Source organism: Microtus ochrogaster, chromosome 1 (assembly GCF_000317375.1).
Source record: "Microtus ochrogaster isolate Prairie Vole_2 chromosome 1, MicOch1.0, whole genome shotgun sequence".
NCBI classification, from domain to species: domain Eukaryota; kingdom Metazoa; phylum Chordata; class Mammalia; order Rodentia; family Cricetidae; genus Microtus; species Microtus ochrogaster.
Window position 1 is genome coordinate 116,849,628 of NC_022009.1, and position 18,610 is coordinate 116,868,237.

At 32.8% G+C, this 18,610-nt stretch overlaps 1 protein-coding gene across 1 annotated transcript in view; it reads right to left on the reverse strand.

Moving 5' to 3' along the window:
• Positions 1-18,610, reverse strand: part of Si (sucrase-isomaltase) — a 64,767-nt gene that overhangs the window by 36,330 nt on the left and 9,827 nt on the right. The window contains exons 6-19 of the mRNA XM_026778945.1: positions 18,171-18,342; positions 17,493-17,592; positions 16,731-16,843; positions 15,597-15,722; positions 13,700-13,831; positions 13,497-13,616; positions 11,469-11,582; positions 9,460-9,544; positions 7,996-8,113; positions 6,613-6,784; positions 4,052-4,168; positions 2,419-2,573; positions 817-901; positions 10-70 (exon numbers count right to left, since the gene is read on the reverse strand). Of these exons, the coding sequence (XP_026634746.1) occupies positions 10-70; positions 817-901; positions 2,419-2,573; positions 4,052-4,168; positions 6,613-6,784; positions 7,996-8,113; positions 9,460-9,544; positions 11,469-11,582; positions 13,497-13,616; positions 13,700-13,831; positions 15,597-15,722; positions 16,731-16,843; positions 17,493-17,592; positions 18,171-18,342 (1,670 nt within the window). The remainder of the gene's footprint in view (positions 1-9; positions 71-816; positions 902-2,418; positions 2,574-4,051; positions 4,169-6,612; positions 6,785-7,995; positions 8,114-9,459; positions 9,545-11,468; positions 11,583-13,496; positions 13,617-13,699; positions 13,832-15,596; positions 15,723-16,730; positions 16,844-17,492; positions 17,593-18,170; positions 18,343-18,610) is intronic.

Here is an 18,610-nt window from a genome sequence, read left to right on the forward strand (position 1 = left end):
TTAGGATACTCACTGTTTCAAAATCATACCAGGTAGCATCAGGAATGTATGCACTCACAGATTCTGCTCCCTAAATTAAAGAAAATCAATGTAAATATACAATATATAGTATTATATACAAGATGTTATGCACATTTTTGAAATTCAAATTTTTAAGAATCTTATAAAGTACTGTTTTGGACTTTCTATTTTCTAGAGAAAAAAATACTTCCCTGTTCTTATACTCCAGTAGTTCTGAACTATTAGCATGACATCATAATGTAACATATGGATTCTAGTGGCAAAGGGGATACTATTTAGGTGACAATTATAATTCATGTATGCACTTGTGCTATAAACCACATGATTGCTGTGATATAAAATGTTCATTTCTAAATAGATATATGGACTCCAGATCTTAGAAATGGGAGACACATAAATCTTGCTCCACTTTTTCATTTTACATATTCTTAAGGTCAGTTGCTTTACAAGGCTATTTTTCTTAGATCTTAGCAATGCTTCAATGTTTCATGTCTCCCTAAGTATAAGCTAATTAACATTAGGATAAGCTTTGAGGTAATGCAATAAATATAAACTCTTCAATATAAAGCTGATTACACATACACTCTTGCTACATTCTTTATTACATATTTTATAAGGTTCAAATAACTTCGCAAGTGTCAAAATCTTTTGACATTTTAAATTTCAGTGAGAGACTGTGAGCTTGAAACAGTTCAATGAGTAATAAGTGTTATTTAGATTTATCATAACATTGGAAAGATTGTGTTATGCAAAAGTGTCTTTAAGCAATAAATATAATACATGTATGAGGTCTACCTGTCTCAAAACAGGAGTAATAAGTAGTGCATGGCCCCAGAGAAATTCGAGGTCCTCAATCCAGCTGTTTGGGTCTTCATAAAATCTAAGAACAATGATAACATTCAAGATATACTATTATGAAGCAAAAAGCTAAATTAATTATTTTCTTTATGTTTTTATTTCTTCCCTGAGAATCATCCTTTTAAATTTGTTAAATTTGTCATTCTTAAGCAATAATTCTAATGTAGTTTATATAATATACAATAAGAAAGACAGGCAGAGGAAAGGAGGGGGAGGAAAGAGAGAAAGGAATGGTAGGCATGAGCCAGTTTTACACTCAAAAAGCCCAAGAAGTCTACTACAGATATATGGCAACTTTTAATATTTAATAAGCAATTTGTTTTTATTTTCTTATAAGTAAAGTTTATAAAATTCTAGAATTATTTCATAATCTTTCAATATTTTTAACAAACTATTTAATATGAATTTATAAGAATCATTAGGTCATTCCCTAAGAAATGTTATATTTATTCATAACATACAAACATGTAGATAATGTACATTTTTTTTCTTTGGTTTTTCGAGACAGGGTTTCTCTGCGGCTTTGGAGCCTGTCCCGGAACTAGCTCTGTAGACCAGGCTGGTCTCGAACTCACAAAGATCCACCTGCCTCTGCCTCTCTAGTGCTGGGATTAAAGGCGTGCGCCACCATCGCCCGGCGACAATGTACATTTTTATAATAATACCATATTATTGCTTTGCATTTAGGTGATTTTTTACAATGCATGATTGTTACATTTTCAGTAAATTTTTAAGTAAAATATTTCTGGTATTCCTAATGTATTTTTATGTTGTTTCCATTACAAATTCTGCTAAATTATGTCATTTGTGGCTTATTCTTGTCTGCCCAGAATATTAATTATATTTATCACAATCATGGCATATTTCTAAAAAGTTTCTATAGATTTAGAAAAATAATCATAGATCCAAATTACATCTTGATTTATTTCTGTTAGTGTTTTATTATGTGTTCAAATGTACTTTTTTCTATGATTTGTGTCTTTATGTGTCTGTGTCTTTAATAAATGTGTGTAATGAATGTCTGTGTTATGATACGTGTGTGGTAGCATGCATAAATGTGCATGTATGTGTTACATTGTATGCTTGTGTTGTGTTTATGACATGGGTAAGTCATGTGTATATATGATGTGTGTATGTGTGGTGGATATGTGTAGATATGCTATGATGTGTGTATGTGCTGTGTGGGTGTATGCACGTGTGTGCAATGTATGTGTATGTGGTTCATGCGTGTGAGTTTGAACGTGTACACGCTCATTCTCACATGGAGAGATGAGAGAAATCTGTCTTCCTTTTTACCTTGATCAAGGTACCCCCTGAACCGAACTCACCCTCTAGGATAGGCTAGGCTGGCAGACCAGCTAGTTCTTGGAGAATCACCTCTTTCTGTGAACCCTAATAATGTGGTTCCTTTCAAAAGCAGTCATCCCTAGCTTTTTTGCATAGGTGCTGGGGATTAGAACTTTATTCCCTATTTGCTGAGTGAGGTCTCTAACCAACCCCCTTAAATCACAATTGTCACTTATAATTCCCGCTACTCACTCATAAAGGAATGGCCTTGCAACTGTCTCTCCAAACACGTGGGCTCTATAGAACAGAGTGTAGAGGTAAGGAAGTAAGGTGTAACGGATGGTCAGGTAGTGCCTTGCTGACTTTACCAAAAGAGAGTCTTGTCCAAAAACTGCAGGATCCTGCTCCTGTACGATGTGTCAAAAAAACATTAAAATGAGAAATGAAAATGAAAATAAACATTTCATATTGAAACATTTTGATTACTGTTTAAAGCAAATTGTTTATATGTGAGCTCCTCTATGAAAAGTTAAACACACCCTATTATATTATAACCTCTTTATGACTGGATGTTTCAGGGTTTGTATCCTCATTTATACTTTAATTAAACTCTATTTCAAAGTATACATTTCTCACTTAAAATTATTTTTTAAAAAAGGTGAAAAATGACCAAATAGAAACTTTCAAACTCTTCATTCTTTTATATTTTCCACTTTTCTTGTTCTCTAAACCTTAGTCGAATAATCTGTGGTTTGTTCCAATTATAACGGCATGCCTAAAATTGAATTTGTACTCAGCTACATGGCATACTTTTACAAATAGGATGTATATAACCCATTCAAGCACAGGATGTACTAAAGAATTCTGTCCTTTCTATAGCTACTGAATTCACACGGGACAGAAAACACCTTCAGGTACAGAACCACATGGAACAAAGTTTCCGGGACACTTAGCAAACTTCAGCTTTACTCTCTTGAGACCAAACGATCGTCTACCTAGAAAATACCTGCCTTTCTGTGCCAAAGAGGACCACAATAATAAAACTTGCTTATATTTTGCTACATGGTTACAGAATTTACTGAGGTTTCCCCATAAATTTACAGTGACATCACCCTTACTGTTACTAATCCCAGCCACATAATACACAGTGGGGCTGGGGTGACTGACCATTTGGGAAGATCCAAGCCTCTTCCAGGGGTCCTGTTCATCTTAATATCTTTCCCAATGACCTAGGAGAACCTGTTAGAACCCAGGTGCTCTATGGTTTTCCCTCTAAGATTACCACTCTACTGTCAGCTTCATGAGGACCAGACTTAAAACAGTAGATCTGTTAGGAATCTCCTTTGTACCATTTTGCCTTTGTTCTCGTAAGTTTCCTTATAGTATGAGCTGTACAGTTGATGCTTCCCAGACGGATGGAACTAAGATTTTGTATGATAGCAACATGTGAACACTGATACTGTATTGTTTTTTAATTGCATGTTCTTAGCTGGCTTGAAGATTCAAATTATAAGTGTCTTGAATTTTCTGTATGTATATATATCACAGTTAGGACTCTTGCTTAGAATGTTATATTTTATTATGAAATAAACTGAAACGTCCACTATTAAAATGTAAGACAAAAATATGGCATCACTACATTTTGCTTTATGATTGCTCTCATTTGTTGACTTTTACACATAAAATATATTGATGTTGAGAAATGGATTTCAAATATTTATTTATAAAACATATTACATACTTTTTTCTTACCACAATTTACTGATGAAAGGACATTGTTTAAAAGTACAGTTGTGGTCAATGATGATTGGTAAAAGGTCTGATTGCACTAAATGTCACAGTTAGATTGGTTTGATTGAGAACATGATGAACGAGTGGCACTTACCCTATAGCCATCAGCATTGTGGTTTCTAGAAAATGGATAAAAGGCTCCAAGTTGCATCCATCTTGTGCAGAGTTCTTCTGTAGTATCAGCCACAAATCCACAGATGTCTGCTCCAACCTAAAGAAGTGCGTCTCTTATTCAGGGTTGACATTCAGCTTTACCTACTACATCCTAGGGTATGCACCAACTGATTGGTTTTGCTTGTCTGCTCATTATACTGTTTTCAAACACATTCTCTGAACTGACTTTCTCTCCATGTTTGATCCTCCTTTCTATCTATCCACATTATTTTTATTCTCTGCTTCCCACCACCTCCCTCAGTCCTTCACCTCTCCACTCTAAATCCTATGCTAATTTTCAGAGCTCTTCTTCTTGGCCAGGCTTATTTTTTTTATCGCTGATTTACATAAAATGTGTCTCACTAATGTTTAACTTTCATTTATTTGGTTTCTGTTTAGGTTAAGATCTTTTGAAGTGTTCATGTATGTGGAGGATTTTCTTTTAGTATTGCTTGTCAAACACACTTTCCAAAGTTTTCTATTCTTGTTTTCTTATAGATTTACCCTGGGCATTGTAAATTCAGTATTAATCATTTATGATTAAATAAAGTAAAACTATAATTTCCTAGTATGTTGGTTGCTTTTCTACTCTTAATCATTAAGATATTATTTGATTAGCAAAATGTAAATCCAATTTATATACATTTATCTGTCAATTACATATACTATGTTCTGTCTGACATATTATTCTTCTAACATGTTATAAACTAAACTCTTACAATTTCTTCCAAAATGATTAAAGTTTACCTTAATCACATTTTCATCTCCTTTATATTGATTTTTTACAGAATATGTAAGAAATAGCATGGTGTTATTTTTTTCAAATGTATAATTAATCATTTGTAGGAATATTTGATACTTTCCTAATATAGATACAGTTTGTGGGTCTTTTAGAATATATATATGTATATATGAATCTGTGCTATTTTTTAAAACGAGTAAGCCTGATTGAAAACCGACAAACCATATTCAATGTGTTCATGATGCTTTCTTTATCTGACAGAGCAAAAATTTGGGAAAAGTTTGTGTGTCTAGTATAGCACATATTTGCAAATGTGCTCTCACTTTTCAATTTATTTAGTATTTTTTACAATTTCTGACTTTTATAGATTTTAACAGGGAGGAGAGAGAAGGCAAAAAGAGGAGGTAGAAATGGGAATACATGTGCAATACATTCTTCAGAAGAGGAAGGAGGCCCACAAGATAGACTGAGCTTGAAAACCCAGGACAGAGGGAATTGCCCAGTCCCACTTCTGCCTCAGGGGTGATTTGTAGATAATTATTGAGGGAGAGTTAGTTTTCTTCAGGGATGTTACTGGTGAGAGGTTCTCTGTGCTTCCGTAGATTGCCTATACCAACATAGACTTTGGCTGCACTAAATAGACTTGATATGTTTTAAAAATACAAAGAAAGGTTTGAGGTGATAGAGGAGGAAGTGGAGGGAAAGGAATAGAAAGTGGATTTGACCAAAAGACATTATAGGCAGATATGAAATTTTCAAATGATAAAAAAAGATGGGGGTCAGGGAAGAATAGGTGGAACAATGGGGAAGAATGAATAAGAGCAAACTAGAGTGACATATATAAAAATTTAATAAAAATAAATCGAAATTAATGTCTTCTATTGTTAATATCAGTGTTTTTAATTTAAGAAATATTTTTTCTGTTGATATTTTATTTTAATAACACATGCTTTAAATGAATAATTTTTCGAATTTTTAACAATCTCTTTTGCATATTTTATTATATTTAACTTTGCTTCATTGAAATAACCTGTCTTTCATTACTACACATTTTAAGTTAATTGCTTTTTTTTCCTATATTTAAATTATGCACTAATTAGAATTTGAACTATTTGTGTCTTTGATTTTTGTTTTTATTTGCCTACATCTTTTTGCTTCATTTTATTTACTTTTACTTTTCAAGATAAACATCTTACTGTGTAGTCCAGTTTTTCATGGTACTTGATATTCAAAAGTATAATCTGATCTTATCTATAGCTTCCCTAAAGCTGAGATCGTAGGCACGCCCACTATGCTCACCTATTTTGGTTTTGATTTAGTATTTAAGACTATAAGATTTCCTTATAGCTGAAAACAAACAAGCATTTATTTAGAAATACCAAATTACTAACATTTAGAAGTTAGTTAACTTTTCTTTCTTTTCTTAAATTCACATTGGTTTTGGCTGAATTTATATATATGATAATGTATTTCTTACCTTATAATTTCAATATTGTGTGTGGAAACTATTTTGTTTTATTGGGTTTGGGGTGTTCATTTTATTCATGTATATGAAAGCAAACTAAAAAATTATTAGACATACACATTATATATTTTTGATGGCTTTATATAATCTTGACTTTCTGAATTTTATGCTAATTTTGTAGATTTAGTCTCAGATTTTTCATAGTTCATATTTAGAATTTACTGTATTTTCTCTATGTTAAAACTTTTGAACATTGCTTTGTCCTTATCTTTTGACTAGTATTAAACCATCTTACCAAAGGCATGCCGAATATACCAAACTCCAGCATTCCAGTGATGGACCATTCCATCTGCTCCCACGAGGCGGTGTTGTCTCCGAGCCAGTGAGCAGCATGTCTTCCAGAGCCGGCAAATGTTGACCGGGTGAGGATGAAACTTCTCTTACCAGGAAAAACTCTTTCCACAGCCCTAAAAATATAACCCAGTTAAAATGTGTTATTCCAAAAACATATTTGAGTTCATTAACTTAAAAAACATGTCTTTCAAATATATATTTTTGATTATTTTACACAGTCATAATATTTAGAAAATTTTATAAAATTTTTATCCTCAGTTTTTCATTTAGGTACCACCATGCAGCTCAATTAAATAAATTCTGATCAAACACATAAGAAGGACATCTTTGAAAAAGACAATTTTCTCTCAAAGGAAAATTATCAGAAACAAACAAAAAAAACTAAAAGTACTTCAAAGTATGATGTCAATCATATGGTATCTTTATATGCCTTTTGTACATTATAAGCTCTATTATATTGAACCATAGGATATAGCTGTTTTATTCCTCCAATAATTTACTTTCACAATACATTTAGGCATTATTAATTTATTTTTGAATGTTATTAAAATAGAATTATGATGTTTCCCTCCTATCGTTTCTCCTTCCAGCCACTACCATCCTTTGTCCTCTACTTTCAAGTAAATAAAACATTTTTTACTTTTATTATTATTCTTACACGTGGGTGTGCACAAAGAGGAGTATAAACATTATAATGAAAATATAAAAAAGTTTTGGTACATTGTATGAGTTGCCACCAGCAAAGCATTAACACTTGAGCACTTACATACACTTGCAAATTTACTGACACTGTGGTCTGAGTGTTATCAGTTACTGGTCTGTCGAACCTCATACAGAACTAGCTAAGGAACAGGAATTCAGTGAGTGCCGGTTGCCTGGTTCTGTTCAGTGCCATGTTCCTTATTCTATTATGCTCTACTGCTTAGAAACTAAGTGAATTGAAACACTTAATTTTGGCGACTGAAGAGCAGTTATTGCATCACCATTTTCTTAAGCCATTTGAGAATGTCACGATTACTAAAAATCCAAAACTTTATTACTGTTTTCCATAAAAAGTAAACAGAGCAAAATTTTAAAGGAAACTTCTATGAATTAATCCATTTTTTCTCTATACATGTATGATGTGAATCTTGATAACTTACAAATATTGATAACATCTATCTTAGTAAAAGAGAAGGATATTTTAATCCATGGAATTTTACCATGAATTTTTTTTTTAATTTCTTACTCTTGAAACTTTCTATCTAAATTGCTGGACTTCCAGAAACACACAAATAAGCAAAACATAATGAGTTATTGCATTTCTTCAGGGAATATCACTTACTTCTCTGTGGCTATAGCCATGCTGTACCCATACAGGCTGTGGACATCATACTGTTTCCCCCAGTTCTGCACAGCATCCATGCAGAGGGTTTTGGAATACAAAAGTTTGTCAAGAATATCTTTGAGAAAATAACATAAAAAATTTGTGTGAGTTATTTTAGGATGGCATTTATATCTTTATTTTCTAATGTGTTCTCCCATACCTGATCAAAAATAGCAGAAGACTACATTTAGTTGAACAATATCCAATTATGTTTATCCATTTTATTCCTGTAGAGACTGGGAAATGATTTTTGCTGTAATAAGTGTAAAGACTTTACACATTAATTACATTTCATGCAATTTAGTTTAACTAAATAATCTTCTACGGCTTTAATAATAAATAAATCCATAAGAAAGAGTCATTGATGTATACACATATAGAATTTCTGCAAATACTATTTTTTTTGTCATTAATACTACAAACGTTGTCTTAAATGTGAGTTTGGTTAGGAACTGGAGAGATGAGTCAGGAAACAAAGTGCTCAGCACATAAACATGAGTACCTAAGTTCAAATCTCCAGCACCCACATGCAAGGTACACATGAGGATGAGCTGTCCACCTAGCACTGAGAGGTAGACACAGTTGGCTCTGCAGAACTCTTTCTCTTCTCCCCCCCCGCCCCCACTCTTCTAGCCAACCAGTGATGTCTAGCTGTAATGAAGAAATTCTGTCTCAAAATGTGTTTTGAGGAAGTTTGGCTCAATAAATAAAAAGGCTTTTTCTGAAAATTTGGGTACTGGGATTTAAAGCTCAGCACCAACATAACAAGCTATGTATATATATATATATGTGTGTGTGTGTGTGTGTGTGTGTGTGTGTGTGTGTGTATATATATATATAGTGCAGTTCTGTAACTCAGTGAGTCGGAGCAAAAGTCATTAGAGTATGTGGGAAAATGTGAGTCCTAATTTCAAAGCGAAACCTTTCCTCAGTGGGACAGACAGTGGGTGATAGGAGAGTGAAGCAGAAATCTTTCCAGTTGGATATGTGCTCATGAACATGTATGCAAACATTCATGTAAACATAATAATAAATACAATTTACAAAATATGATGCAGAATGGTAGATGAAGGAATTAGAATCTTATTTTCTATATGCTTCATGTGGAAATAGACAAACATGTACATATACATAAAACACAAACAAAGAATCAACTTAAATAAGGTAGAAAAGAATAGACAAGACCCTAGGTATTTCATCTGTAAACTTGAAAACATCTATACGTTCAAATAATATATACAAAAAAGTAAGTATTATAGCAATGTAATCACAACTTGTTATATTTGACAAAGGAAAAAAAAATCAGTGACTTTAGGATTCAAAAATTTAACAGTTTATGATTTAGAAACATATTTTAGAATTTGTTGTTTAACAAAAACTTTGTCTTAACTATGGGTAATTAGGTAAGAAAATGGAACTTACCAGGAGTAAAAGGAGGATAATTTAATTCATTGACAGCGCAGCCTTTCAGAGAACCTTGAATAAAGCTGGAAACTTCATTCATGTCCTAAGTGGATAGAAACGGAAAAATAACATCAGTTAAAAATGAATAATAGCAGATTTTTTATGCTATTTTAAAAAGATATCGTTAAAACTGTTCATCTCCTTGATTATATAATACATATATATGTATATCTATATGTGTATGTGTATGTATGGCATATATGAAATATTACATGACAGACCTAAAAACAGGGTGCAAAATCTAGGACAGGAACCTTAGACTGGAGAAAAGGATTTTAAATATTAAGAATACCTCTTATTTTACAGATCTCTAAATCTACACAAAGTACACTGTGCCTCCAATAAACAACTTTCAGAGAGTTGTTTCAATCTTCTTTATTTAAACCCTTTCCCTGCAAATTCATTCTTATACATATTTGACTTTGATGGGCAGTTATCTAGATTTCATCATGCACTCTGCCTATTGCCAATACCTATATTCACTTAGTCCACAGCTTGCAAACTGTCATAAACCAAGGAAGCATGGGATTGTAGGAGCATCACAAAAAACCCGAAGAATTTCGAAGGAGCCTTAAGTTATCTTAATTTTCTTCTAAGAAAGTGTTAATCACATTTATTTTTGAAAATGTGTTGAGGAATTATTTTAAGGCATCTGTGATATGATATTCTTGTTTGTCAATTGGATTACACTTGTAGTTAACAAAAGTGTAAGCAGCTCAATACAGCTGGGAGGAATTTTTCCTAATTACACTGTTTGAAGTAATTTAATTAAGATCCACCTTAAATCTGGGCCACACAGCTGATGGCAACCAAACCTTGTCACTAAAGTATTGCATAATTGCTTTCTAATAAACATTGTTTTCTGGATGGTAGTAGGAAATTACTGACTTGGAGACAAGTGAGAAAATGAACCGAAAACACATCCTAGATATCTGAGTATTTTTTCTGCTGAGCAAGTATAAACAGTTTGACCTCATAGAATTATAATAAACATTCCCTAAACACTTCTTCTATGAAAGTCTGCACAGGAATCCTGACATCACAGACGACTTTCCAGGTTTGTTCTCTTCAAACAAGCTTATACATGGATAAATCAAGTATGTTTAAAAAAAATTAACTCCCGATTAGGTAAATTAATGACTAACTAACTATATATACAGTGAGCTCACTAAGACCTAGACAACCAAGGAAAACCCATCTACAATATCTATTGCTCTACAGAGCTGTTATGCTTTTCCTAAACCTCTGTTTTGTGTATGTGTTTGTGTTCTGGCTTATGAGAAGTTTATTCTAAAACTAGCGTTTAGAATGTATTATTGCCCTCCAGTAAAGTTAGAGTCACAATAAACACAGGTTTACTTTGACTTTCATCTGACTGACCTGTAAATGACTGAGCTGTGATTAAATAAAATTAGGAAAACAAGCAAACAATAATCATCCCAAGAATTTTCCAAACATTATAATTTTCTTTAGTGACTTCATAAATGTATAGATAATCTAGGAATTAAATTTTAATTGCTTTGAAATAAAATACATGCCACTGCAATTTTAGATTATTCTTATCCTTCACTTACTGGAAGGGAAGCCTCCTAAGGTGGGCACTAGTGGTACATGGTGCTGGTGATTTTCATATGTGCTTTGAAATTTAACTATTTTTATTTGGTCTGTCCCAAAATCAATCTTCTCAGATAAAAAATGATAGAGCAAAAAGATATAACTCCTTATATAAAAATGATTTTTTTTCTTCAAAGTCCACTAGTTGGGAAAATAAATCTAAATTTACACTTTTAATTTTTGTTTCCTTTCTTCTACATGAATAGTGTTTGTGTTTTAGAAAGTGATAGAAAATGCTTAAATTTTATTTAGAATACATTCTATATAGAGATATATAATGCATGTGTGTGTGTTTATGGATAAATCATTTTGTGATCACCAAATAGAACTATTTGTTCACAATAGCCACTTACAATCCACAGTCCATCATATTCCACTTCCTTATGGAAGATATCACATTCATTTGCCCACCACTCAATAGTTTGGGGTTTAGTAAAATCAGGATACACTGTTAATCCTGGCCAAACCTAGAGGAAGAGTTCATCCACATGAGCACATAAATAAAAGAGAATTTAAAACATAAGTTGTATTTAACACACATGTACTTAATAATCATATCAGTATTATATTTCTAATATTGTACTTCAGTAGGTATGTATGATGCATGTACAGTCCACATTCAAAATTATCTGGACATTATGTTAAACTCCCTTAAGGGAAAGTTGGTTAGTAAATATAAAAAAGAAGCATTAAGTATTTAGAAGAGAAAATATGGGAATAGATGCCATCAGGAGTAAAGGTAATCATAACTTTTAGTATTCTTGTAGATTAGATTAATAAACCAGAGTACTGTAATGTATTCCAGTTTCATTAATTGAAAACATGTCACTACATTTTTAGACACATCTATTTCCAAAAGATTCAAGAGAAGAAAATTTCATTATTACAACAATATACACTAGACACTTTCTGCATTCTAAAAATTTTTATAATTTTTAACATAATATTCACTAGAAATTTGAGAGATATACTTTTATCATCATTTTACATTTCAGGTATGTTAATTAAATCCATCTTGCAGGTGAGACATGGCATACAGACAAATCAAATAGGATGTTCAAGGCCATACGCCTCACACCTGGTTGGCAGGAATTTACATTTAAGGCATCAAAGACCAGACCCTATGATATCAAAGACTTTATCTCTTGATTGTGTATTCTTTTTCAAACTCTAATTTATTATTTATTCACTCAATAATAGCATTAATAAAGAATAACTGGATTTTTGCTAATTAAGACAAGGATATATAGTTTTAAGACCATATAAACACAATTGCTTGCTAATCTGCTCAGGAACAAAATGTCAAGTTTTAAGAATACATAGTGAAACATTACTGGGTAGCAACAGCAAGGTCATGTCTGGCACTTGTGAAGTCTATAATCATAGAAAAAAAAAATGCTGCGCTAAAAATTTAAGCTTACTAATTGCAGTAAGGATAGGTAGGATATTTGTCAATGTCATAAATAATGGTTTAATAAATACACATTTGAAGATTGCTATTTCCTTTTGCAGTTTTCTTTAGTTTTATTAAGACCACACTCCATGTATAGAGTCATTATTTGCTATTGACAAGACTTATGAGTATATTGCTAAAAAGAATATTTATTCTGTCGAAATATATGCATCACAGCTTGAGCAGGTGGCTCTGTCAGTAAAGTGCTTGCCACATAAACATGAGATTAGCATTTAGATTCCCAGAGCAGTCTGAAATCCCAGCACTCCTAAAGTCGGATTGAAGGAGACAAGAGAATCCTTGCAAGTTCCTGGAATGGCCTAGTGCAGCAAACAAGGACTCTGTCTCAAACAGGGTGGAATGCAAGGACTGACACCCCGTTATTCTCTGACCTTTGCTGGCACACATAAGCTGGAACTCATATGCACATACATACAGATTTCCTGACAGACAGATGCATATATAAATACACATTTATCTAAAGCTAGGCACATTTTGAATTCCTTCAAAACTGGCTCTGTGATCTTTGAAATTTCATTTTAATTTTCTATATTTCAGTTTTCTTCCTTTGAAGTAATTTCAATAAATGCATGTAGTTTTGATGTTTAAAAGGAATTCATAAAACTCAGTGTTCTTGCAAATATTTTATATTAAATTATCTATGCAAACCTTACAGAATTTTTGTAAGACTTTAGACAGTGTATCAGATTTATTGTTTATTGGTTTTGATTTTAACTATTCTCTTTAAATGACCTGCTATTGACTTTTCACAACTAGATTCCTTTAAAGACTAATGCATGTTTATTTGAGTAAAATATCCTTGCATAATTATAATTCAAATCCAAAGAAGAAAACACACACACACACCACATATATGAACAAAATTGGAAATCAGAGCCAATTGAACATAACGAATTTGAGAACTTACCTCTCCAATAAGTGGTGTCTTTCCATCTGCCTCACTCACCCAAACGTTTTGTTCATTACCTCTTGTATATGTTCCATATTCTGCTCCATTGGCTCGTCGATCTATAGATATCGCAGGGTCCTGATAAAGAAATAAGATTCTGTAGGCAATATTTTAATGTACAATTGTATAATATTGAAAATATTTTACTAATTTATCCTTACCAGGATGATAACATATTTTTGTCCGTGGTCATGTAAATCCTTAGCAAATTCAGGAAGCCCACTGAAATTAACACTATCATAAGTAAAGTCTTTTTTGTCTTCCATGTAGTCAATATCTGTGACTTGTGCATCCTGGAAATTAGCAAAACGTGCTTCATTGAGAGTTGAAAGAGCTTTCTTGTAATGCCAAACTTTAAGCACAAACAATTGTTTCATTCAGAAAGTAACATAACAATGAACTCAACAAGGTCATAGAAAAGAAGTCTAGTGTAATTTAATCTCAAAATTTGGAAGGTAAAGTAGGAGGTCCTTAAAAATCAAGGACAGCCTTCTGAACTACAGAGTGGAGACATTGTTTCAAGGGAAAAAATAATAAATTAATGTGTAGTTTATTTTATATGAAGAAGAAATAATACTTTAATAAAATTGTTTACTTTCATTTATATGGCTCATTTAGTCTGCTTCCTCTCTTTAGTGCTGGTTATGAAAGCTAGAGTCTAATGAATATTCTACTACCAAACCACTCTCTTAGCCCCAGATTATCTCTTTTTCATGTGTAAAAGGCTTAAACTACTATTAATTGAAATTTGTCATTGGTGAGTTTCATTCATGCCATATCTGTGTGTGTATAAAACATTTAAAAAACAAAATTTTAGCCGGGCGGTGGTGGCGCACGTCTTTAATCCCAGCACTCGGGAGGCAGAGGCAGGCGGATCTCTGTGAGTTCGAGACCAGCCTGGTCTACAGAGCTAGTTCCAGGACAGGCTCCAAAGCCACAGAGAAACCCTGTCTCGAAAAACCAAAAAAAAAAAATATATATTTAGCACATTTAAATATATATACCTAAATGTGTATAATTGCTAACTGCATTCCTTATACCACAGATAAGTGTACCTTTTACTCCTAAGCAAAGAAACCTCTTTTTGGAGCCAGTGAAGACCTTTACAGCAATTCACAACTGATGAAAATGATTCGGACAGCTGATGTTGGTGTCCCCAACCCAGACTGATATATCTACAGTGCAATCCCTACAGACTCAGGGAATATTGCACAAGAATGGGCAGGGAGATTGTAAGAGCCAGAGGTCCAGGACATCTGCTATAAGATAGTGTCTTTCTATGTGACATCGTAAAATCTTAATATGGTCATCTAAGCTTGAACTGCTCAATGACAGTGCCAGCTGGTATATCAGCATTGATGGTAGAAATCTCACAAAAACCCTAACTTAAGTGAAGATTTCTAGTGAAAAAATGGCAACTGAGAGAGGAAAAATCAGTCTTCTCCAGGTACAAACCCTGGAATAGGTTGTTTAATACTACGTGGTCAACTTTAAATATGTATAGGAACATTAAATACACTCAGGAGGATGTATTTGTATACACATTTATATGCACAGAGCAGTAATTAAATAAGAAGCTATGGATTTGAAAAGAAATGGTGGGAACAAGAAGGAATGGGAAGACTGAGAGGGAGGGTGCAAATGAATAAATACAGCACTCATTTATGAATTTTCAAAAATTATATTAAAAATTGACAACAAATATTTTCATTTTGATAAAACTCCTGTTAACATCTTCAAAATATGTTTAATCAAATAAGAAGAGACCATTAACTTGAAAAAAGCAAGAAGGTATAAATTAGATGGTCTCGGGGGAAGAAAGGAAAGTAAGAAATGATGTAAACATATTATAATTTCAAAAAAGAAAAAAGAAAATAAATTCAATCAACCTATGCATATCATATAAGAATGTAGAATAAATTTACCATGTAATTTTATAATTGCAAATGTTCTAGATCATCAGTGTAACATACTTTGTCCTGACACTTTCGTCATTTCCTGTTATGTTAAGATGCTTGTCCTTTATCCCCCACCCCTAGCAACCTTCCTTCTCCTTACATATGGAATGCCGGCTTCCCGGTTTCTTCTGACGACTTCTTTCACTGCATCTAGTGACTGGTAATTCCAGCGACTCAGTTGAAAGCCAAGACTCCAGTATGCAGGCATTGCTGGTCGACCAATGAGCTTGAGGAGGAATGGCAGTCAGTTAGTTTTGACAAAGAGAAATGTCTTTAGGATTACTAATAATAATGTGCTCGTTATTCTACAGTTCCTCTAGTATTCGCTGAATTATATGCTACAAATATAGACTCCCATCTAAAATCTTTGTTTCTCATCAAAATCTCCAAGAACCTTCTTATAAAACATTAAGTTTTTGTTCTGTCTCACATCTTTTTTTTTTTTTTTTTGTATTTTGTGTTAAAGAAAACTCCAGGAAAATAATATTTGCAAGATACATTTGCCTATCATGGAAAATTACTGACAAGAATTAATGTATGCCCGGTGCATGAGCTAGCTTGTATGAGCCCATTCCGTATGTGAGGATGCCGTCCATGGTCAGTATTAATGCAGGAGGAAGGGCTTTGGTCCCACCCCACCTTAATGTGCCAGACTTTGTTGACTTCTTATGTCAGCCCTTAGCCATTAAGAGGAGTGAATGGGAAGTGGACTTAGGGGGAGGGTTGGGTGGGGGAGAACTCTGATTGAAATATAAATGAAATTTTTAAAATTAAATTAAAATAAAAAAGAACTAAAGCATAGTAAAAAAAAGAAATTATAACACAAAAGTATGCTTTTAGTCATTCACCCATTTCCTATTTTAATCACAACTGTGGATGGCCTATACTTTCATTGACTATTTCTATTCTCCCAAATATTATACTTTCTTTTGATTTATTTTATCAAAAACTATCATGACTAAATACTGTTTTAATCTGTAATGTTTCAAATAAATATAATTTCTGAGGTTAGCTATCTCATCATAAAAATTAATCAAAATAAAAATATACATTTACATAAATTCAGGTTTTATTATACATGGAAATAATGAAGATTATCAGCTAATGTCCTTAAATTTTGTTAAGAAACATATGTGTAGAGAAGAAGTCCTATGCATACAACAAGAAATTATTAAACAACTTATAAAACAAATTGATGTAGGAAAATAATTGACAAACTCAGTCTGAAACCAACCTCTTGGTATTGTTGAACTACTTGTTCTGGCGTGTCTCCAAGAAATATATAAAAGTCTAGTATGCCTCCAGTAACTCTGTAAGTAATTATTGGAGTTGGCTGGATGAAGACCTCTACAAAGTAGAAATAGGACAAAATATACATAATTTGAGACATGTCCATAATGATATAACAACTGTCACACACATTTAAGAGCATCTTGTTAGTCATATCAGTGCACGTAATTTTCAATTATTAATAGAAAGTAAGCTACTGAAAATAAGAACAACTTTGGAGAAAGCAAAATGCTGCTTGTAAGGCCTGTGACAGGCTAGCCAAGACTTCCCTTTCCAGAGTTGCCATAGCTACTCTAAAAAATGCAGAGCAGAGCATAGAGGGTCAGACTCCTAGCAAGATCAAATGTCTTCCTAAATTCATATCTCAATTCATTATTGCAATTTAAGATTAATTGAAACATCATATAACCACACATTAATTTCTAAAATATTCCAATTTTTTTAACTTAACATTGTACAAATAATTGACTGGATAATTATGAAACTCACTTCTCTTGCTGAACAATTGTGACACAACACAAGGTATACTTTCCCAAACAGGAACACTCACAATTAAAACCTAATTTTAAAACGTTCCAATAAAATTTCACATGCTGTCACTATTTATCTTGTTTATTTTGAAGTCAAACATCTATGATAGGAATCAAAAGAGTAGTTGAACATGCCAAGATAAATTTCACGTAAACATCAAATGAATGATTTTTACCCATTGCATTGCTGTTCATGAGAAAAACACCATAAGACTTCCCGGTGTTATCTTCAATGCCCATGAAGAAAGTCTGATGCCCGTAGAGATTATGGTTATTCTGAAAGGTGAAGTTCAAAGTTTAAATATTGAACTGAATCTAAAGTGAAGAAAACACACTGAAATGGATTTACTTAAAACCTGCTTACTTTTTCAATTTGTCCTCCTATAGCTCTATACTAATTTCCCTTACTATATATTACATAAAGCATTATAGAATATAAATAATAGAATGTACTTCAATAAATAGTTTTCATATTTGCAAAAGAGACATTAACATGTATAAATAGATCACTTGCTTCTCTTTGCTTTATTATAATTAAATATATTTGAATAAGCCATTCAAATGTATACATTCAACAGGATCCATTTTTTTTTCCCTACAGGACACACAGAGAGATGTCTATCTTAGATTCTGCAGTGTGTTTGTTAAGAGAAGATGAGGGCATAAGACGGTGCAGGCGAGTCCTAAAAATGATGGCAAAAGGAAAGTTAAGTCTTTCTTACTGGTTTTATATAGAAACCATTTTATATAAATAGTAAAAAACTATTTTATATAAATAATATTGTCAAATGTCATAAATGTATCAGCTTTTGCACTGTAATGATTTAATGTATAAAGCCAAGAAAATACCGTACATCACCAGGAAGTTCATCTCGAGTAAAGATTGGCCACGTTTTCCAGTATAAATCATGACGAAATCTTTTATGAATATGCTCCCCAAAGCCATAAATATATTCACTTGGAAGTTTTGTTGAAATCTGCAGATACTGGTTAGAGTACACCAGTGGGCCAACACTGGTATCAAACCTGAACCACAAAATAAAAAGAAATGATTGTGTACACAAGAAATGTTTCCTCCTTTTAGTTAAAGGTAGACAACATCCATGATTTCTAGAGCGTCAGCCTTCAGTTGCAGTCCTTATTGAAAAACCAAATCTTCCACAAATAGAACTTGTTTATGGTATCACCGTAACTTTGTCTCCATCAATACAGTTTCTCACAGGCGTTCTATCTCTAGTCCTCCTCAGGTCTCAGAATATCACTACCACTGTCACTTGGGCTAGTCAGAAACAAC